General features: G+C 61.5%; 3 protein-coding genes across 3 annotated transcripts; 1 reads left to right on the plus strand and 2 right to left on the minus strand.

The window, feature by feature from the left end:
• Positions 1 to 147: 147 nt before the first annotated feature.
• LOC123357103 (organic solute transporter subunit alpha-like) lies at positions 148 to 5,156 on the minus strand. The gene is made up of 7 exons (XM_045000416.1): positions 5,041 to 5,156; positions 4,682 to 4,833; positions 4,396 to 4,469; positions 3,701 to 3,856; positions 2,739 to 2,850; positions 1,071 to 1,323; positions 148 to 923 (listed from the first exon to the last, which is right to left on the minus strand). The coding sequence occupies exons 1-7, from the start codon at positions 5,105 to 5,107 to the stop codon at positions 490 to 492; spliced, it is 1,248 nt and encodes a 415-aa protein (XP_044856351.1). The 5' UTR covers positions 5,108 to 5,156; the 3' UTR covers positions 148 to 489.
• A 622-nt stretch (positions 5,157 to 5,778) lies between these two features.
• On the minus strand, positions 5,779 to 16,108 carry LOC123357062 (protein-serine O-palmitoleoyltransferase porcupine-like). Its single transcript, XM_045000315.1, has 13 exons — positions 15,884 to 16,108; positions 13,469 to 13,613; positions 11,964 to 12,156; positions 11,533 to 11,576; positions 11,075 to 11,256; positions 10,687 to 10,817; positions 9,113 to 9,238; positions 8,648 to 8,748; positions 8,217 to 8,293; positions 8,043 to 8,106; positions 7,636 to 7,721; positions 7,242 to 7,352; positions 5,779 to 6,828 (listed from the first exon to the last, which is right to left on the minus strand). The coding sequence occupies exons 1-13, from the start codon at positions 16,070 to 16,072 to the stop codon at positions 6,727 to 6,729; spliced, it is 1,551 nt and encodes a 516-aa protein (XP_044856250.1). The 5' UTR covers positions 16,073 to 16,108; the 3' UTR covers positions 5,779 to 6,726.
• A 537-nt stretch (positions 16,109 to 16,645) lies between these two features.
• LOC123357064 (3-beta-hydroxysteroid-Delta(8),Delta(7)-isomerase-like) lies at positions 16,646 to 21,389 on the plus strand. Its single transcript, XM_045000317.1, has 5 exons — positions 16,646 to 16,727; positions 16,914 to 17,252; positions 17,901 to 17,937; positions 20,116 to 20,246; positions 20,492 to 21,389. Exons 2-5 carry the CDS (start codon positions 16,937 to 16,939, stop codon positions 20,701 to 20,703), a joined length of 696 nt encoding a protein of 231 aa, XP_044856252.1. The 5' UTR covers positions 16,646 to 16,727; positions 16,914 to 16,936; the 3' UTR covers positions 20,704 to 21,389.
• Positions 21,390 to 21,444: the final 55 nt, after the last annotated feature.

Here is a 21,444-nt window from a genome sequence, read left to right on the forward strand (position 1 = left end):
CACAGAGCTGCTGGTCTGCGTACTCTGAGCCTCCTTCGCCTGCCCTAGATGCAGCCGGGGAAACAGGGTCAGACACGATATTAATGAGAAATGCAGACCCCCCCAACCCCGAAATAACACAGGCGCCCCCCTCCCGCTCTGCCTCGCCGAGTGGCTCTTCCGGTGCGTCCTCTGGGAGGTCTCTGCTTAAAGACTTAGCAGCCGCGCTGGGTAGACAGAGAGGCCTCCCGCGACACAGCGGTTTCATATCCCCCACCATTCGTAAGAACAGGGGGTCCCTAGATCACCCCAATTATACAACAGCACTTAGCATTTGATCTCCAGCTCCTGCCTCATCCCCATTCTTTCTGGGGGTCAACCAGTCCCCCCCCGCCATTCTCTTGGGAAGCGTCGCCTCCTGCCGTCTCCTGTAGCAGGGAGTTCCGCAGATTAACACCATCTGTCTTCTACCTCTGCCTCCTCCCTGCCCCATGTGGGGTGGGGTCCCGCTTATACCACGGTGACGTCAGGGGTGCCGGGTTGGTTCTGGACTCCGTTGGGATGGGCGTTGGTTTTCCTGGGGGGAGACCCATTCGCTGGGACCCCGGGACTCAGCTCTCCCATCTCGAGGGCCCCCGGGGGAGTTCCAGCTGGCCAGCCCTGGCTCAGCTCCCCGCCGGGTCGGGGGAAGCCGGGGCTGAAATGGAAGCGATCCAGCGGCGTGTGCTCGATTCGGCAGAGGCTCTCGTCGGGGGAGCAGCAGGGGTTGAGGCCTGTCAGGGAGGCGCTGTCCTCCCCAGCGCCTCTAGGGGGCGCCTGCGTCTGGGAGGCCTGGTTCCTGGTGCCGGTGGGGCTCTCCGGGGTGAGCTCGTCCCGTCGGAAACAGTAACGGGCGAAGAGGCTGATGAGGAACATCTCCACCACCAGGGAGTAGTAGTAGATAACTGGGAAGGGAGAGCGGCGAGGTTAGAACGGCGCCCCCTAGTGCCTGGCACTGGCTGCCAGGGGAGCGCGCCCCTTGCCCCCACCCTGCTCCCCGCAGCACGGCGCCCCCTAGCGCCGCCCCGGGGGATTGCTGCGGGCGGACTCACTCTGGGAGCGGGTATCGGCCGAGAGCGGAGGCTGGCAGGGAATGGCCCCCAGAGCCCCCATGGTCTCCAGGATGCCGCTCTGCAGGCCGCACACCACAAGGACCAGGATGATGCAGATGAACTTGGAGCCCAGGTTGTAGCCGGCCAGGGCCGGCTTGGTGGCCTTGTAGAAGAGCAGGTAGCCGTAGAAGGACAGCAGGGTAGAGATCCCGATGATGGCGTTGATGTAGGAGTTGGGGTTGGTGTAGCTCACCTGCGGGAGAGGCCGGGGGTCAGAAGATGGGGCTGGGTGGTCTGCCAGGCCCCCTCCCTCTGTAGGGTAACGCCCAGCCCCACGCCCAAGGGGAACGTCCAACCAGCTCACGGCCACGCCCAAGGGGAACGCCCAACCAGCTCACTCCCACGCCCAAGGGGAACGCCCAACCAGCTCACTCCCACACCCAAGGGGAACGCCCAACCAGCTCACTCCCACACCCAAGGGGAACGCCCAACCAGCTCACTGCCACACCCAAGGGGAACGCCCAACCAGCTCACTGCCACGCCCAAGGGGAACGCCCAACCAGCTCACTCCCACGCCCAAGGGGAACGCCCAACCAGCTCACTCCCACGCCCAAGGGGAACGCCCAACCAGCTCACTCCCACACCCAAGGGGAACGCCCAACCAGCTCACTCCCACACCCAAGGGGAACGCCCAACCAGCTCACTCCCACACCCAAGGGGAACGCCCATCTTCAGCTTAACCCTACGCCCCAGATAACACAGAAACCTCCATCCAACCCCACCCCATGCGCAAGGATAATGCTCAACCCAACTCAGTGCCCCCGAGTAGTGCCCAGCGCCCTGGGGCGAGCCTCAGCCCAACCTCCTGCCTAGGGAGAACACCCAAGCTCAACACAACCCCATGGCCAAGAGTAATGCCAGCCTTACCCAACGCCCACCGGTAAAGTCCAAGCTCGACCCAATGCCCAAGGAGAACGTTCAACCCATCCCAGTGTCTACGGGTAACATTCAGCCCAACCTTGAGGGTGATGCCCAATCTCTGCCCAACACCCAGGGGTAACGCTCAACCCAACTCTGACGGGTAATGCCCAAAGTCAACTCAACCTGATGCCCAAGGTTAATGCCCAACCCAATACCCAAGGGTAGTGCCCAGCCTCAGCGCAATGCCCAAGGGTAATGCCCAACCTCAACCCAACCTAACCCCCCCTCCCCAAGGGTAATGCCCAACCTCAACCCAATCCCATGCCCAAGGGTAATGCCCAACCTCAACCCAATCCCATGCCCAAGGGTAATGCCCAACCTCAGCACAATCCCATGCCCAAGGGTAATGCCCAACCTCAGCACAATCCCATGCCCAAGGGTAATGCCCGGCCCAACCCAGTGCCCAAGTGGAACAACCTCAGCCCAATGCTCTAGGGTAACATCCAACCCAATGCCCAAGGGTAACACCCAGCCTCAACCCAACCCCCAGGGTAACACCTGATGCTACACCCCTGGGTAACAGTTGACCCATCCCAACCTACACTCCATCTTCACACGCAACCCCAATGCTAAGCTGGTGTCGCCATTCCCTGCCCTCGGTGGACGAGTTACCCCCTCTACCCCGAGCGGTCTGCCCACCCCATGCCGGGGAGGGGGAGGGGACGACATGGGGCCAGAGCGACTCACATCACCGTAGTCGTACTTCTCGTCGGTCCAGAGGATGAGCGTGACGAAGAAGAGGATGGTCCTGATGATGGACAGCTGGTACACGGCCAGGGTCATCCAGCGCAGGTTGGACCTTGCGGGTGGGGAGCGGGTGAGACATGGGGGTGACCAGCCTAAGGGGACTCCCTAGATGGCAGCTCCACCTCCTCCACTCAGCCACAGGGCCCCAGAGCGAGAATGATGGTGCAGCCTAGTGGTTACGGCGCTGGGAGGTGGGAGACCCAGCGACCAGACCCCCTGCTCCAATGAGGGAACAGCTTAAATGGGAGAGATTGAGATGATCCATCTCCCCCTTGGGCTGCCTTGCCTGACTTGGGGAGAGAGGTCCCAGCCTTGCTGCGGCCCAGAATGGAGAAGGTAGGAATGTGGGTGGACCCGAGGTGTGCCTCAGTTTCCCTTCTTCGTCTGGCTCCCGGTTGGGGGCAAAGGGGCTGATTTCTCCAAGGGGGGAGGCGGCAGAGCGGGTGTCCTGTACGCCAGTGGTGTTGGGCCAGGCAGGCAATTGGAAGAGACCATGGGAAAGGGGCTGAACGGGGGATCTCAGGGACGGGGAGAGCCGAGGAATCCAGGTGGAGCACTTGTTTCAATCTGTGTAAGGTGCTTGGAGATCTACTGATGACCCACGCTGGAGTCATCGATTCTAACCTAAAGGGGCCCATTGTGGCTCCGGGTTAGGGGGCTGGCACGTCAAACCCATGTGCCTCGGAACAACAGAAGAACCCGACCCACATGGGCTGGGCACGGAGGCCAGCCGGGCACGGGAACCCACCATGGCTGCGGCTGGAGACCCGGGCACAGCGGGGTGCTTGGCTTGCTGAGGTCTAAGGACCTGCCGGAAGCCGGGCGTCTGCTTGTGCCGCTACCTGGGGCACTGACTTGGCACCGAGCAGAGGGGTGCAGGGCAAGCAGGGCCGGGCACTTACCAGCTGGTGGAAATGTTGGGGAGGCAGCAGCAGCAGCAGCAGGGGAAGGGGTTTGGGGCCACGTGCTGACCCCGCAGGCGCTGGACCATGCGGGCCGAACCCCCAAAGAAATCGGTCACCAAGTCCAGGAATTTCCACAGGGTGATGGAGTGGTAGCTGCGGAGACGGGGCAGGCAAGGTGGCATTGAGATGCTGCTGATGCTGGGGTGGGACAGCTGGGGGAACCGCTGCACATAACGCTGCACAGGGACGGCTCGCCTGGTGCTGAGATGCAGCCACCTCTGGGGCGGGGCAGCCAGGGAACAGCTGCACATAACGCTGCACAGGGACGGCTCGCCTGGTGCTGAGATGCAGCCACCTCTGGGGCGGGGCAGCCAGGGAACAGCTGCACATAACGCTGCACAGGGACGGCTCGCCTGGTGCTGAGATGCAGCCACCTCTGGGGCGGGGCAGCCAGGGAACAGCTGCACATAACGCTGCACAGGGACGGCTCGCCTGGTGCTGAGATGCAGCCACCTCTGGAGCGGGGCAGCCAGGGAACAGCTGCACATAACGCTGCACAGGGACGGCTCGCCTGGTGCTGAGATGCAGCCACCTCTGGGGCGGGGCAGCTGGGGAACAGCTGCACATAACGCTGCCTCACTATGCCCCTCCTCTTTAACTTAAGTCCCGCCCCCTGCTTCCCGGACACTCACATGTTCGCCACAAAGTTGCAGACGAAGGAGGATCGGGGGATGTACATGCCAATGAGGGACATGATGCTGAACACCTGAGGATGGAGCAGAGACCAGTGTCAGGGGAGCCCGGACTCCTGGGTTCCATCCCTAGCTCTGGGGAGGGAGTGGGGTCTAGTGGTTAGACCAGTGCGGGGCTGGGGGCCAGGACACCTGGGTTCACTCCCAGCTCTGGGAGGGGAGTGGGGTCTGGTGGTGAGAGCGGGGGGGCTGGGAGCCCGGACTCCTGGGTTCTCTCCTGCCTTACCGGGTAGACCCCCAGGATCCAGAGGGAGAGGCTGGTTCTGCGGGAGGCGCCCAGGCGGCGTAGAAAGAAGCCCGTCTGCTCCAGGAACAGGCCCAGCTGCACCAGGCCCAGGGCCGTGGGAATGAGGAAGATCCATAGCTGGGCTTGGAACACTAGGGGGTGAGGGGGCGAAGGCAGAGAGAGGGGGGAGGGGTGAGCCTGAGCCCCACAGTGCTCCTGCTCCCCCCAAGTGCCCTCCCTGGGCTGACCCCTCCCCCAGGGAGTCCCCCTCCATTCGGGCCTGATTCCCCCCCCCCCCGGCTGCATGCTCCCCCGCCCTCCACTCTGGTCCTCGGGGCGCCCGGACGCCTGGGTCCCACCTTGGAAGATCTCGGAGGACAGGGGGAACTGGCCGCTGTGGTGGGTGCAGTTTTGGGGCCGCGCCATTTCAACCCTCCCCTCTCTTCAGACACCACCCGGCGTCCTTGATTCTCTGTTTCCAGCTTCCGCTGCCCCCACCCCCGCAAGGAAGGAACCTTCCTCATTAGTCACCATATTAATTAATCATTGACCCAGCCCAGGTGCGAGCGCCAGGTAACGGGGTCCAAGTCCGGCTTCCTCCCCTTGCTGGGCAGCGGCGAACGGTTCGGTGGCTGAGGCCTGTGGAACTCTCTGCCACTAGACGGCGAGCTCCCAACTCCTGGGTTCTAGCCCCAGCCCTGGGAGGGAAGCGGGGTCGAGCGGGTTACTCTAGCACCTGGCATGATGGGGCTCTGCTCTCAGTGGGGGTGTCTGTCTGGCACAATGGAGGCCCCCCCAATCTCAGTCTGGTGGGGAGATATGGGGGGGCCGGGCAGCCCCCATTGCAACAGGGGACCTGATCCTGGTGATAATGCAAAGTATTAATAATGACGCATGAATGGGTGCAAAAGGCTTGAGTTTGAAATGAGAAGCCCCACCATCGATTAACGACGCGTTACTATTAAAGCGTGAATGGCTCATTAAGCAATCCAGCCAGCAGGAGGCAGTGTGGTTCTGCGCACACATGGGTTTTATTATTTATTTTACAGGTAACAAATCCGACACTTGGGAGTTTTCTGTTTTAAAAAATCCCTTTTTCTAAGCTAAGTACAGTACGTTCCTGTCCCCCACCCTTGGCAGGTTCGGGGGTTGGGGGGATGGGGGTAGCAGCTGTAACTCGGGCCATATAAACTCACAGAGTTCTTGGTCGTGCAGGTCCTAGAGGGGACGCTGCATGGGGAGGAGTTCTGGGCGGGGGCCGGGGTGTGTCCTTCCTTGGGTGGCAGTGTCCCTTTTCTCTCTGCTGCGACAACAGGGTGGGATGGGAATCGACCACAGAGATCTCGGTCCTCCAGTTCCTAGAGAGGACCAGGGCACGGTGAATGGAGTGTGTGTGGTCATTCTCCATGGTGTCTGTTCTCTCACTCTGCTCCTACAACATGGTGGTAGGCGTGGGAGCCAAACTGACCATAGAAATCTCGGTCCTCCAGTTCCTAGAGAGGACCAGGACATGTTATATAGGTGGGGGGGGGGATGCACTAATAGAGGCCGCTCTCTATGGTGTCTGTTCTCTCCATTCAAACAACACAGGGGGAGCCATGGGGGCTGAATCAACTATAGAGATCTCAGTCCTCCAGTTCCTAGAGAGGACCAGGTCGTATTGTTTCAGTGGGGGAGATGCACAGATAGAGGTCACTCTCTATGGTGTCTGTTCCCCCTCTCTGCACCTATAAGATGGTGGCAGAAGTGGGATCCGGATCCATCGTACAGTTCTTGGCCATCCAGTTCATTTCAAGGCAGGGAGAGGTTAATGGCTGGCCAGTGAGCAGGGGACAGGGACTGTGATTCCCCATGGGGCCACTAGCCCCCCCACCCAGTCCCTGATGCCCATCACCTCCTGCCCATGCCTTGGGGCCAGAGGCCCCAGCTGAAGCCCACCAGCTCTTGAGGTTGTGTCCGATGGTCTCAGTAGGGGCTGTGGGAGGTACAGTCAGATCACACCAGGACACCCCCCACCTCCCGGTGTCTCTGTGTCCCAGTCCAGCTCAGCCGATGAGGCGGTAGAAGACCCAGCAGCCGAAGGTGACCCAGTGGCTGGCCCAGCTCAGCTCCGACCACTTGTAGATGGTGTAGGACATGCTGTAACCCTGCGGCAGAGAGAGACGCTACAGTTGGGGGCAGGAACGCCTGTGTTCTGGGGTGCTGGGGGACAGTCGGGAGCCCAGTGGGTTGGGCCGCCTGTGACTCAGGTACAGCTGAGAGTTAGGAGGGTAGGAACAACTGTCCCTGTGGTGACAAGGTCAGATCCCATCAAAGCAGGGACTGAGGTACAGTAAAAAATCTGGACGGGAGGGATGCCTGTTCCCTGGGGTTAAGTGACATACAATCAGAGAGCAGGAGGCTGGGCTGCCTGTTCTTGGGGGTGACCGAGATACAGTTGGATCCCAGTTGGGTAGGGGGGCCTGTTTCCTGGGATGACTGAGGTACAGTTGGAGATCAGGAGGGTAGGGCTGCCTGTTTCTGCTGATGACTGATGTACAGTCGGACTTCACCGCCCTACCTGCTCCTCTACGGTGTCGTCAGCGTCGATGTCGAAGAGTGAGCCCAAGTAGGCCAGGTGGAAGACAGCCAGAGCGCCGAAAAGCAGGTTCAGCAGCCGAACCCAGGGATTCTGCGGGAGAAAGATCCCAGTTCAGAGACCCCCACCCATGTCCTTCCCTTCCAATCCCCTACCAACCTCAGGGAGACCTCTGTCACCCTGCACTCACCTCCTGCCTAAGGATAGAACCCAGGAGTCCTGGCTCCCAGCCCCCCTGCTCTAACCACTAGACCCCACTCCCCTCCCAGAGCCGGGAAGAGAACCCAGGAGTCCTAGCTCCCAGCCCCCCCGGCTCTAACCCACTAGACCCCACTCTGCTCCCAGAGCTGGGGATTGAACCCAGGTGTGGGCTCACCGTGTTATGGCGGTGGGGACAGCCGGGCGGGCAGCGCTTGGAGAGGAGACAGGCGTCAAAGATGACAGAGAGGCGCTTCCGGAGGACTTGGGAGAAAAGAAAGACGTGAGAGCAGGACACTGGCCCTGGAGATTGAGGAAAATCCCCCTGGGGTGTGTGTGACAGTACGGGGCATAGGACACACTTCGCTGCACAGTGTCTGTGTCCCTGCTACCCCCTAGAGGAGGGGATGGGCCCTGCTCTGTGTGGGTGTGTGTATTTACCCCCCTCCCCCCGCACAGATCATGCTGTCACACAACCCCTCCAAAGGCAGACGGAGAATCCCCCTCAGGCAGGGAGCACTACGGGGCATAGGGCACACAGCCGCCAGCTCTTCAAGGGCCCGTCCGGGCCCCAGGGAAACTTACCATGCTCCACGTAGGTGATGAATCCCAGAGAGAGCAGCACGGCAGCCAGGTGGAAGCTGAGTCCCTGGGGTTGGGGATGAGGAGGAGAGGGGGAGACATCAGCCAGTGGCCAGCCGGGGGGGGGGGGGCTGCTCCCCCATTTGCCCCCCTCTCCGCAACCCCCCCAAAACTTACATGCAGGAGGGCGCTGGCGGCGTACGTGACAATGACAGCGGAGAAAGTCCCCAGTTGCAGGCTGTTCTTAAAGACATCTGCAAGGAAACACCGTGTGTGTGTAAATCTACCAAACTGCCCCGCTCCCCACAGCGCCCCCTGCTGGGAGAGACCAGGGATGGAATAGCCAGGAGATTCCCCCCCCCCCCCGCGCCCCACAGCGCCCCCTGCTGGGAGAGATCAGGGATGGAATAGCCAGGAGATTCCCCCCCTGCCCGTGCCCCATAGTGCCCCCTGCTGGGAAAGATCCGGGATGGAATAGCCAGAAGATTCCACCCCCCACGCGCCCCACAGCGCCCCCTGCTGGGAAAGATCCGGGATGTAATAGCCAGGAGCTCCCCCCACAGCCAGCTCCTGCCCCGCTCCCCCCAGCGCCCCCTAGTGGAACTTACAGGAATTGAGCCAACTGGACATGGGCAGGTTCCAGCTGGTGACGACTTCCACCATCGACCGGGGCAGCTCGACATTCAAGGGTCGGGACACCGTCAGGTCCCTGCCAGGAGAGAGAGAGTGAGCAGTCAGGACGCCTGGGTTCTCTACCCAGCCCTGGGAAGGGGGTGGGGTCTAGTGCTTAGAGCAGAGGGGCTGGGGGCCAGGACTCCTGGAGTCTCTCCCTGGCTCGGGGGGGGAGGGGGAAAAAGTGTGGCCTAGTGGTTAGAGCAGGGTGGCTTGGGGCCAGGACTCCTGGGTTCTCTCCCCAGCTCTAGGAGGGGAGTGGTGCCTAGTGGTTAGAGCAGGGTGGCTTGGGGCCAGGACTCCTGGGTTCTCTCCCCAGCTCTAGGAGGGGAGTGGTGTCTAGTGGTTAGAGCAGGGTGGCTGGGGGCCAGGACGCCTGGGTTCTCTCCCCCGCTACTCACCATTTGAGGTTGTCCTTCTCCTCGGTGAATCCCGCCCCAGCCAGCGTGGCCGTGGCCTCGGAGAGGAATCCCACAAAGTAGCTGCTGAAGTGGAAGGAGATGGCGCTTTCGTAGGCCCGGAGCCACCTGCGTAGGTTGGTGGGATGGGGGTCAGCCCACGGGAACCCTGCTCCCAGAGAGGGGCAGGGCCCGGCTCCCACCGCGGCCGGCCTCCCACTCACCTCACTGCCAAGCCCCTGGGCGGTGTGGGCAGAGGCAGAACCCGGGAAATTCAAGGAGAAACTATCAGGTGGAGAACCAGGGGGCCATGCAGGGAGCGAGCCGGCCACCGAGTCACAGAGCGAGGCAGCCACGGAGCGAGCTGGCCACCGAGTCACGGAGCGAGGCAGCCACGGAGCAAGCCAGCCATGGGGGCACACAGTGAGTAACTCAGGGAGCTAGCCACCGAGCCATGGGAGAAGCCACGGGGCCAGCCATGGGGGCACGCAGCGAGTGACTCAGGGAGCTAGTCACCGAGCCACGGGAGAAGCCACGGGGCCACGGAGCCAGCCATGGGGGCACGCAGTGAGTGACTCAGGGAGCTAGCCACCGAGCCATGGGAGAAGGCACGGAGCCAGCCATGGGGGCACGCAGCGAGTGACTCAGTGAGCTAGCCACGAGCCACGGGAGAAGCCACGGGGCCAGCCAGCGAGTGACTCAGGGAGCTAGCCGCCAAGCCACGGGAGAAGCCACGGGGCCACGGAGCCAGCCATGGCTGAGTCACTGAGAACCACAGACCTCCGAGCGAATGCAGCTGCGGGCCGTGGCAGCTGGGCAGTGAACCCTGGCCAGAGATCCAGGACCTCAGTGCCGGGGGTGGGCGGCAAATGAGCCGCTGCGGCAACAAGCCAGCTGCAGGACGGCAAGGCCAGAGGGCGAGCGAGTCATGGAGCGAGGGGGCCGATGGGCCGTGGCTCGGAGGAGCCGTTCGCCAAGCCGCGGCGCGACCCGCGAGCGAACCCCCAACCCGGCGCACGCCAGGGCTGCCGTTACCTGGCCTTGCGCTTCCTCCTGAGGCCGGCGGGATCCCGGGCAAGGAGCGGGAGCACAGAGCGAAGGGGAAAGGAGTGAGAAACAGAGAGCGACGGAGACCGACGCTGGCCTGGGGGCCGCTCTCAGTCGCAGCGGCAGCGAGGCGCCTCTCGCGGGGGGCAGAGGGGTGATGCTGGGCATCGGAGGGGGCAGCAAGGGGATCAAGGTACCGGTGGAAAAGTGAAGGAGGAGTGAGGTCTAGTGGTTAGAGCAGGGGGGCTGGGAGACAGGACTCCTGGGTTCTCTCCCCGGCTCTGGGAGGAGAGTGGGGTCAGGGGGGGCTGGGAGCTCGGACTCCTGGGTTCCCTCCCTGGCTCAGTTAGGGGAGGGTGGGGTCTAGTGGGTTAGAGCAGGGGGGCTGAGAGCCAGGACTCCTGGGTTCTCTCCAGCTGGGGCCTTGAGGACACTGGGAGGATCCTGCAGCAGCGGAGCGGGAGGGAGCAGGAGGTCGTGGGGTCTAACCCCTGTTCCCTAGGGTGGGGGGAGGGGACGCACACACTCACTTCCTGAGCTGCCGGTAGCCGTAGAGCGGGATGAAGTAGGAGAACAGGTAGGGGGCGACGCAGGTGGAGACGAGGAGGCAGATGATGGAGAGGAGGAGGCTCCGGGACACCTTCCGCAGCCAGGGGAGGCTCTGCGGGGCGAAGGGCCACTTAGCAAGCGTGTCCCGTCGTGTACCCCCCGCCCCGAGCCAGCCAATCCCCACCCTGGGGGCACAGGGGAGCCGGCGCCCCCTAGAGGGGACAGGCCCCTGCCCCATTCCCCACCCCGAGCCAGCCAGTCCCTGCCCTGGGGGGAGCCGGCGCCCGCTAAAGGGGACAGGCCGCCAGGCGCAGTCCCGGGTGTCCCCACCAGGGGCGCTGTTCCCCCTCCCCACACCCCGACTCTCACCAGGGCCCGGCTCTCCACCGCCTGGAGGTAGCTGCGGAAGCGGCTCCAGGGCCCGAAGATGGCCGTGCCCACAAAGTAGATGTAGCCCATGAACTCCACGGGGGAGGGGACGGCCGGGAGCTCCCCTCGGTCCAGGTCGAAGCCCAGGGACACGGCCTTCATCGCCACAATCATCTGGGCCCCTGCCACGGAGAGAGAGACAGGCGGGGGGTGGGGTACCCTGGGACTACAGGGGAGAGAACCCAGGAGTCCTGGCTCCCAGCCCCCCCTGCTCTAACCACTAGACCCCACTCCCCTCCCAGAGCTGGGGATAGAACCCAGGTGTCCTGACACCCCACCCCCTCCGCCAGCCAGCCCGCCTTGCCCTGGGGGTGGATGGGAGCCGGCGTCCCCTAGATGGGAAAGGCCCCGTGTCCCAGTCCCAGTGGGGGCCCCGTGTCCCAGTCCCAGAGTCTCACCTCTCATTTTATGCCAGGTCACGGTATCCACCATGTGCATCTCCCTGCCGGAGAGAAGGACGGAGACTGTATCAGAGAGAGGAACTAATGGGGTGGGTGGGGATCGCCCTGTGAGATCAGCTGATCTCCAGCCCCCCAGCCAAGGGCTGGCTCCCCTCCCCAGACATCGCTGCACCCCACCCCAGGGCTGCCTTCCACCCAGTCTTCCCACTTCTCCTCCCACTCGCTAGACTCGGCTGGGGTCCCTACGGGGAGTTGCGGGGTCTCACCTAGCTTCAGGGACCCCTTCCCCTCATGGGTCCGGCCTTCCCCTCTCCATGGATCATGCACCCCCCATCCTCGCCATGCACCCACCTCCACCCAGAAGGTTTTTGCAGACCAGAATCCCTCTGTGTCCCTTCCCAGGCCCAGCCCGCCCCCCCAGGCCTCACCCCATGAGGAGGTAGATGAGGATGGTGATGGAGAGGAAGACCCCACGGTGGGCCGAGTGCCGGCACAGGAAGAGAACCAGGTAGCAGAGCAGGCTGAGCAGCACCACCCAGACCATCTGCAGCTGGAAGAAGTGGTGGAGGGCGTAGAACCCCCCCACCACCGTGCTGAGGTGCTTTGCATAGCCGGGCAGAGCTGGGGGAGGGGGGACATGGAGTTGTGGTGGGGACACTTCCATCCATCCAACTGTCCATCCGTCCAACCCACGAACCCACCTTCCATACACCCATCCCACCAACCAGCCCTCCATGCGTCCAACCCACCTTCCATCCCACCAACCAGTCCTCCATGTATTCAACCCACCAATCAACCTTCCATCCATCCATCCCTCCAACCAGCCCTCCATGCGTCCAACCCACCAATCAACCTTCCATCCATCCATCCCTCCAACCAGCCCTCCATGCGTCCAACCCACCAATCAACCTTCCATCCCTCCAACCAGCCCTCCATGCGTCCAACCCACCAACCTACCTTCCATCCCTCCAACCAGCCCTCCATGCGTCCAACCCACCAACCTACCTTCCATCCCACCAACCAGCCCTCCATGCGTCCAACCCACCAACCTACCTTCCATCCCACCAACCAGCCCTCCATGCGTCCAACCCACCAACCTACCATCCATCCCCCCAACCAGCCCTCCATGCGTCCAACCCACCAACCTACCATCCATCCCACCAACCAGCCCTCCATGCGTCCAACCCACCAACCTACCTTCCATCCCACCAACCAGCCTTCCATGCGTCCAACCCACCAACCTACCATCCATCCCACCAACCAGCCCTCCATGCGTCCAACCCACCAACCTACCTTCCATCCCTCCAACCAGCCCTCCATGCGTCCAACCCACCAACCTACCTTCCATCCCACCAACCAGCCCTCCATGCGTCCAACCCACCAACCTACCATCCATCCCGCCAACCAGCCCTCCATGCGTCCAACCCACCAACCTACCTTCCATCCCGCCAACCAGCCCTCCATGCGTCCAACCCACCAACCTACCTTCCATCCCGCCAACCAGCCCTCCATGCGTCCAACCCACCAACCTACCTTCCATCCCGCCAACCAGCCCTCCATGCGTCCAACCCACCAACCTACCTTCCATCCCACCAACCAGCCCTCCATGCGTCCAACCCACCAACCTACCTTCCATCCCGCCAACCAGCCCTCCATGCGTCCAACCCACCAACCTACCTTCCATCCCACCAACCAGCCCTCCATGCGTCCAACCCACCAACCTACCTTCCATCCCACCAACCAGCCCTCCATGCGTCCAACCCACCAACCTACCTTCCATCCCTCCAACCAGCCCTCCATGCGTCCAACCCACCAACCTACCATCCATCCCACCAACCAACCCTCCATGCATCCCTCCTTCTCTCCATCCAACCCACCCACCCTCCAACCAACCCTCCCTGCAGTCTTCCATCCATCCCTGCCACCTGCTTACGCAGCCTCCAGAGCAGCCGGCATGCCAGGCAGATGAGCAGCAGGAGCCAGATCTGCTCCAGCCCCTGCTGGGCAGTGGGTATCATGCAGCCCTGCAGCAGCTGCTGGTAGAACTCCTGGCGGGTGAAAGTGGCCATCGCCAGGGCCTGAAAGAGAAGGGAGGGGTGGGGGAGTCAAGGAGAACCAGGATGGACAGGAGCTGCTGGAGAGGACATGGAGCCGAAAAAGCCAAGACATATTGGCATGTTTGATTGTCTGGCTTCATGGATGGATGTGTGGATGGTTGATGAATGGCTGGTTAGATGGATGATGAATGGCTGGTTAGATGGGTGATGAATGGATGGTTAGATGAATGGATGGATGTGTGGATGGTTAGATGGTTAATGAATGGATGGTTGGATGGTTAGATGAATGGATGGATGTGTGGATGGTTAATGAATGGATGATTGGATGGTTAATGAATGGATGGATGTGTGGATGGTTAGATGGTTAATGAATGGATGGTTGGATGGTTAATGAATGGATGGATGTGTGGACGGTTAGATGAAAGGTCCTATCTCAGCACAGGGGGCTGGACTTGGTGACTTCCCAAGATCCCTTCCAGCCTGACATTACAATGATTCTATCCATCCATCCAACCTGCACCACCCCCTACCTATGCACCTATCTACCCATCCCCCTACACACCCGTCTATTGATCCATCCATCCCCCTACACACCCCTCTATCGATCCATCCATCTCCATTACACCCCCACTGATCCATCTGTCCCCATATACACCCCTTTATCTATCCATCCATCTCCATAAACATCCATCTGTCACTCCATCCATCCATCCCTCCCTCCCCATATGTACCCATCTCTCTCTCCATCTATCCATCCATCCATCTCCATACACGTATCTATCTATCTTCCCAAATCCTAGCACACTGATCTATCTGTTTTCCAGGATTCACATAGCTCAACCAGGGCCTGATCCAGCCTGGGACCGCTGGGCCACAGGGGGGTGGTAGGGTGAGGGTGGAAGGGGGGTAGTATTGAATGAGTGGAATGCACATCACCCCAACTTGAGAACTAGGAACGCTGTGGGGAGGCAGGCTCCCCCCCGCCCCATCCCCCCCCCCCAGCAACATGTCTTGATAACCCCCCTCGCCCCCCAAGTAAGAAGCCTGGGAGACCGGCAATGACATCCAGATGTGGCCAGAGGTGGCCAGGGGTGGGATTCCCCCTCTGCAGCCACACTGGTCCCTGCATCCAGATGTGGTGGGAATGGGGGGGGGGTCGCCTAAACAGCTGCACTGGTGGCTGGATCCAGATGTGGCGGGAATGGCGGGGGTCGCCTAAACAGCTGCACTGGTGGCTGAATCCAGATGTGGGGGAGAGGGGGGGTCTCCCTGCTCTCCCCTCCCTCCAGCTGTGGCTCGCGCGGGGCCCTGGTACCTTTGCTGCGAGCCTCTCCCTCCAGGTCCGTCTGTCCCCGCGCGGCCCGTCCTGCGGCCCGGCTCTCCCGGGGGGAGGGGGAGGGGGAGCTAATCCCCTTTAAATTTGGGGGCGGGGAGGATCGGCGCAGCCTCCTATGGGAAGGGGAGACGGCTCGGCTCGGCCAATCGGGAGCCGGATGGGATGAGACGGGGCGGGCGATCAAGACAGCCAATGGATGCCCTCTAGCTCCAGAGCTGGGAGCCGGGACTCCTGGGTTCTCTCCCTGGCTTTGGGAGGGGAGTGGGGGCAGGACTCCTGGGTTCTCTCGGCAGCTCTGGGAAGGGAGGGGTCTGGTGGTTAGAGCCGGGGGCTGGGAGCCAGGACTCCTGGGTTCTCTCCCTGGCTCTGGGAGGGGAGTGAGGGCAGGACTCCTGGGTTCTCTCGGCAGCTCTGGGAAGGGAGGGGTCTGGTGGTTAGAGCCGGGGGCTGGGAGCTAGGACTTCTGGGTTCTCTCCCTGGCTCTGGGAGGGGAGTGGGGTCTGGTGGTTAGAGCGGGGGGGCTGGGAGCCAGGACTCCTGGGTTCTCTCCCTGGCTCTGGGAGGGGAGTGGGGGCTAGTAGATTAGAGCTGGGGGGGGGGGGTCTATATTTTAGGTACTTCTCTGTCCCCCATTGCTACAGTATCTGAGCACCTCACAGTCACTTGACACCTTAACCCTGGGCGGCAGGACAGTGCCCTATGTCCGTTCTGAAGTTGGGAAGCACAGAGAAAGGAGGGCCCGCCCTGCGAAAGGTGGCAGGGAACCCAGGAGACCTGCCCCTTGTGGTTTGCACTGATCTGACTTTAGCTAGCATTAAACAAGGTTTAGGGCAGCTGGGGAACAGCTGCATATAACGCTGCATGGGGAGGGCTCACCTGGCTCTGAGATGCAGCCACCTCTGGGGTGGGGCAGCTGGGGAACAGCCGCATATAACACCACATGGGCAGGGCTCACCTGGCACTGAGGGGCAGCCAGGGAACAGCTACTCATAATGCAACACGGGGCTGGCTTGTCCAGTGCTGAGATGCAGCCATCTCTGGGGCAGGGGAGCTGGGGAACAGCGGCAATCCCTCTACCAGCTGGGTTAAGGCCCCACCCCTGGGGAGAAGCTCCTCCCCCACGGTGAGTATAAGTCCCTCCCATGGACCCAGGGCACCTGTCAGGGGGCCTCACCCTTGCCTTTGAAACTAAGCCCCGCCCTCCAGCCACAGGCTCCTCCCCTGATGAGCCCCCTGGGCACAGGCCCCACCCCCCTAGACACTGGACCCGCCACCTGGGCACAGACCCCGCCCCTTGGATATGGGCCCCTCCCCCCGCTAGACAAAGGCTCCTCCCCCTGCTGGACACAATCACCCCCCCGGGCTCAGGCCCCTCCCCTGCACACTGGCCCCGCCCCCTGGACACTGGCTCCTCCCCCTGGACTCAGGCCCCTCCCAAACACGGCCCCTTCCCTCCTCCCTTTAAATCTCCCGCTCTGACGACACCTGTTTCCATGGCTACCCCAACCTCCCCGCCCCCTGCTGAGCCCACATCGCCTCAGCCGACTCCTGGGCCAATCCGCTGCTCGGGAGGGCCCCTCGCGGCCCCGCCCACCAGCGCCCCGGCCTCCCATTGGCCGCGAAGAAAAGGCCCGCGGACCAACGGGCGGGCGGATCGAGCGGAGGCGGCGGCCAAGGAGCGCGCTCATTGGTCGCGGGGGCGGGGCTTAGCGGTGCAGGTGGCCGGGCGGGCGGGCGCCGGTTTCAGTCCGCGGGCAGAGGGCGGTGGCGCCGGGTCTCTGGTGGGAGGCGCTGAGCGGGTGAGGGGCTGCCGGGGCGGGCACGCAGGGGGCTGCCCGCAGTGACGTGCAACCCCCCCCGGGGGTCCCCGCTCCCAGCCCAGCTGGGGAGTGGATCTGCCCCCCCCCCAATCCGGGACTGAGCCCCCCCCCCAGGGGAAAGTCCCCGGATCCCCTTCCTGACACCATCTCTCTGTTCCTTGGCAGTGGGAGTCCCTGTCTTGCCTGCCATGGGGCTGGAGGCCGAGCCCCTCGCCGCCCCCCACCCTTACTGGCCCCGGGACCTGGAGATCGGGCGCTACGTCCCCAACGACCGCCCCACCTGGCACAGCCTGGCTTTCCTCTTCTCCGTCTCGGCGGTCCTGCTGGCGCTCACCTGGCGGGCCGCCGGCTGGCGGGGGTGGACGGGGGCGCCCATGAGGCCCGGGCGCCGCCTGGCCCTCTGTTGGTTCGCCATCTGCGGCTTCATCCATGGCGTGATCGAGGGCTGGTTCAGCCTCTACCACACGGATATACCAGGGGACCAGTCCTTCCTCTCCCAGCTGTGTAAGACCTGGGACCCAGGACTCCTGGGTTCTTTGGGTGGGGGATGGAGTCTGGTGGGTTAGACCCGGGGGGGGGGGAGGAGGCTGGGAGCCAGGACTCCTGGGTTCTTTCCCTGGCTTTGGGAGGGGAGTGGGGTCTAGTGGTTAGAGCAGAGGCACTGGGAGCCAGGACTCCTGGGTTCTTTCCCTGGCTCTGGGAGGGGAGTGGGGTCTAGTGGTTAGAGCAGGGGAGACTGGGTGTCTGGACTCCTGGGTTCTAGCCCAGCTGAGGGGAGCCCTGACAGAAGCTGTTTGCCAGTGTAATGTGAGGAAAGGAATTCTGCTAGACAGGTTACCTGCCCTCTGGGGAAATCCTCTTCCCGAGAGAAGGGATGGGAGCCCGTGAAATTGGATGCTGGGAAGAACTATGGATCCTTGTAGAAACAGCTCCAGAAGTTCCACTGCTCCTAGCTGGGAACAGTGGGAGGAAACTATGGAAATTCCCAGCCCAAAAACTTTGTGAAAATCTACTGGGTTTTAGAATATTTCCTCCCTTGTTTCCAAACCTCCCCACGTTCCTCTGTCCGGTTCTATAAAATGATTAATTCGATTCGTTCTTTTTGACCGACGAGCAACCGTTTCATCTGAATCTCCTTGTTTTCGTCTCCAGGGAAGGAGTACGCCAAAGGAGACAGCAGATACGTCATGTGAGTGTTAGCCTTTGTGTGTCCCATTTCCCCCCCCCTTCCCTTTTCCTGATTCCTACCCACCCACCCACCACAATCCACTGGCATCTGCCCAAAATCCACCTGGAAATTTTGGAATGGATCAGCTGCAGCCTTCAAAAAACCCATCAGGTTTTACACATGCCTGCTAGCTCGGTGCAAGCAAACAATATGTGGTTTAATATGAGTAAATGCAAATCTATCCCTCCAGGAACAAAACACACAGGCAATGTGTACAGGATGGGGGCAGGGGGACTCTGGCTTGACAAAGATTTGGAGGTCATGGGGGACAGTCGGTTGAGTGTGGGTTCCCGGTGCGACGCTGGGGCCAAAAGAGCGAAGGCCACCTTGTGATGTGTAAATGGGGATTGGGAGGTGGAACACAGAGAGGATTTTCCCCTCTGGATTTGACCCGGGTGCCACCGCTGCTGGGATCCTGCGTCCTCTTCTGGTGGCCAGAACTCTAGAAGGACGTTGCTCAATCAGGGAGGCATCAGAGAAGTGCCATGAGAATGATTCAAGGATTAGAAACCCTGCCTTGGCGTGAGAGACTCCCGGAGCTCCAGCTATTGAGCTGAACAAAGAGACGGCTGAAGGGTGATTGGATCCCGGTCGTATCTACGCAGGGAACAAACATTTGATAACAGGTGCTTGATCTAGCAGAGGAAGGTCAAACCTGATCCGATGGCTTGAAGTCCACAGCAGCCATCGGCAGAGCAAAACCCTCGTTTTCCTGACTCTTTACTTTAGTCGAAGCGAGACCAATTCCGGGTGACCGCCCCTTGCCTTCATTGCGTTATTCCCAGCAAACGACAGGCTAGTTAACCATAGAATATCGGTTGGACGGGACCTCAGGAGGTATCTAATCCAACCCCCTGCTCAAAGCAGGACCAACCCCAACTAAATCATCCCAGCCAGGGCTGTGTCAAGCCGGGCCTTAAAAACTCCTAAGGATGGAGATTCCACCACCTCCCTAGGGAACCCATTCCAGTGCTTCAGCACCCTCCTAGTGAAATAGTGTTTCCTAATATCCAACCTAAACCTCCTCCACTGCAACTTGAGACCATTGCTCCTTGTTCTGTCATCTGCCACCACTGAGAACAGTCTAGATCCATCCTCTTTGGAACCCCCCTTCAGGTAGTTGAAAGCAGCCATCAAATCCCCCCTCATTCTTCTCTTCTGCAGACTAAATAACCCCAGTTCCCTCAGCCTCTCCTCGTAAGTCATGTGCTCCAGCCCCCTGATCATTTTTGTTGCCCTCTGCTGGACTCTTCCAATTTTTCCACATCCTTCTTGTAGTGTGGGGCCCAAAACTGGACACAGTGCTCCAGGGCTACTTGTTTTCTCCTCGGCGATTAATAACACGCAGCTCTTCGGAAGCAAGCCCTGCTTAGCCGTAAGGCAGGAGCGCTGCGGGGAAAACAGCCAAAGAAGCGACATGTAAATTGACCAGAGATCTCCCCACCCGCAACTCCAAGCTGGGGCAGTGTCAGCCTAAAGATTGGCCCCCCCCCAATTCCCTCCCCGATCTCAGGGGGAAGTTCTGAAGGCTGAGTCTGTGGGGCGGGGGTGGTGTTGCTGTCCCCACCCGCTCGTCCCCCGCACATCCTGGGAATTTAGCTTGCCAGGTCCCAAAAGATCAGCCGGGTTTGCTGCGTCGTGCCATGGCCTTTTCACAGCCACGCCGCTCGTGGGTTCGTAAATTCCGGGGGCAGAAGGGGCCATTGTGATCAGCACGTCTGACTTCCCGGACAGCAGAGACCAGAGAACCTGCCCTGTCGTGCCAGGTGCTGCACAGACCCACCCCTGAGAGCAGGGCCCCCGTTGGGCGCTGCATAACCCCCCCACCCCGCCAGCTCCTACATCGGGGCCTGTCACTGCACAGCCCCTCCCAGAGGGAGATCACAGCCCTTGTCATGCTGGGTGCTGCATGGAGCCCCCCCCCTCCATCGTGCCTGGCGCTACACAGACCCCCTCCCCCCACTGAGACCCCAAAGAGCTTCCAGTCTAAACACACCCAGGCAGGACCTTTCTCCTCGCCGTACAGCTGGGGAAACTGAGGCCAATGGGATGCGAGCTGAGACACATGGTTGACTGGGAGGGACGGGGGGGGCTTAGAAGTTGGGTTAACCCTTTGGTGCCTCTCTCCTCTGTCTGCAGAGAGGACAACTTCACTGTGTGCATGGAGACCATCACTGCCTGGGCGTGGGGCCCGCTGAGCCTCTGGACCGTGCTGGCCTTTCTCCAGCGCCAGCCCCACCGCTACATCCTGCAGCTGGTGGTGTCACTGGGTAAGGGTGGCCGGATGCCTGGGTCCCTTCTCTGGCTTGGGGTCTAGTGGTTAGAACCGGAGGGGCTGGGAGGCAGGACTCCTGGGTTCTCTCCCTGGCTGTAGAATGGCCAGGGGACGATGGTCGGAGGTCCCAGATCAGCTTCATCTTAACCTAGCCTGGACCCCAGATCCCCCCTGATCTTTCCATGACCCTTGGATTCCCCTCGATCTGACCCCTTGAGCTTTCTTCCCCACCCGCAACAGGCCAGCTGTACGGCGACGTCCTGTACTTCTACACTGAGTACCGGGAGGGCTTCGCCCACAGCGAGATGTGGCACCCGCTCTACTTCTGGTTCTACTTTGTCTTCATGAACGCCCTGTGGATCATCATCCCCTCCATCCTCCTCCTCGACGCCTGGCGGCACCTGAGCACTGCCCAGAGGGCGCTGGACTCTGTCAAGGCCAAGAGACACTGATGCCTCACTCCCCCCTGCCACCCGGGATGGGGGTATCTGGCACAAAACTGCCCCGGGGGGGCTGAAGAATGAATGATGCTCAGGGATTGGCGTGCGCAGGACTCTCTCCCTGGCTCTGGGAGGGGAGCTGGGGGGCTGGGAGCCAGGACGTCTTGGCTCTTTTCCCAGCCTCTGTGAGCGACATTCAAGTTTCTCCAAGCCGCCTTTACCTGCCGGCCTGGTGGGGAGGGACGGGTAAGAGGGGGAGGAGATCGCTAGCAAGGGTCGGGGAGATGTCTGCCTCCCTATGACTTGTTATCCTAGCACCCCCTCCTCCGCCAAACCCTCCCTGGTCCCATAACCAAAGCTCTGACCCCGTCTCTGTGTGCCCCCGACAATGCCCCCCTTTGCCTCCTGACTGGCTGCAGGGTGGGGGATGCTGGGACCTTAAGTGCCTCTGGTGGACAGGGCCAATCAGCTTGTTTTAATAAACACACGTATGTACTCCTTTGCCTTCCAGCAGCTGTCCCTGTCTGCCACTGTCGCCGTCCGGGTGGCGCCGTGCTGCCAGGACAGAAGGGGTTATACAGCAGGTCATACCAGCTGATCCCGAGGGTCCCTCCTGGGCTGGGATGCTTTAGAGAGGAGATGGAGGGGCCCTGATTAAAACCATGACCAGGAACAAGGGAGAGTGACCTTCTCCGAGAGGGGTGTATTCCAAAAGGATCAATGGAAATACTTTTTCCCTTAGCAGGGGATTGC

The sequence above is a fragment of the Mauremys mutica genome, unplaced genomic scaffold (genome assembly GCF_020497125.1).
Source record: "Mauremys mutica isolate MM-2020 ecotype Southern unplaced genomic scaffold, ASM2049712v1 000298F_np12_obj, whole genome shotgun sequence".
Taxonomy (NCBI): Eukaryota; Metazoa; Chordata; order Testudines; family Geoemydidae; genus Mauremys; species Mauremys mutica.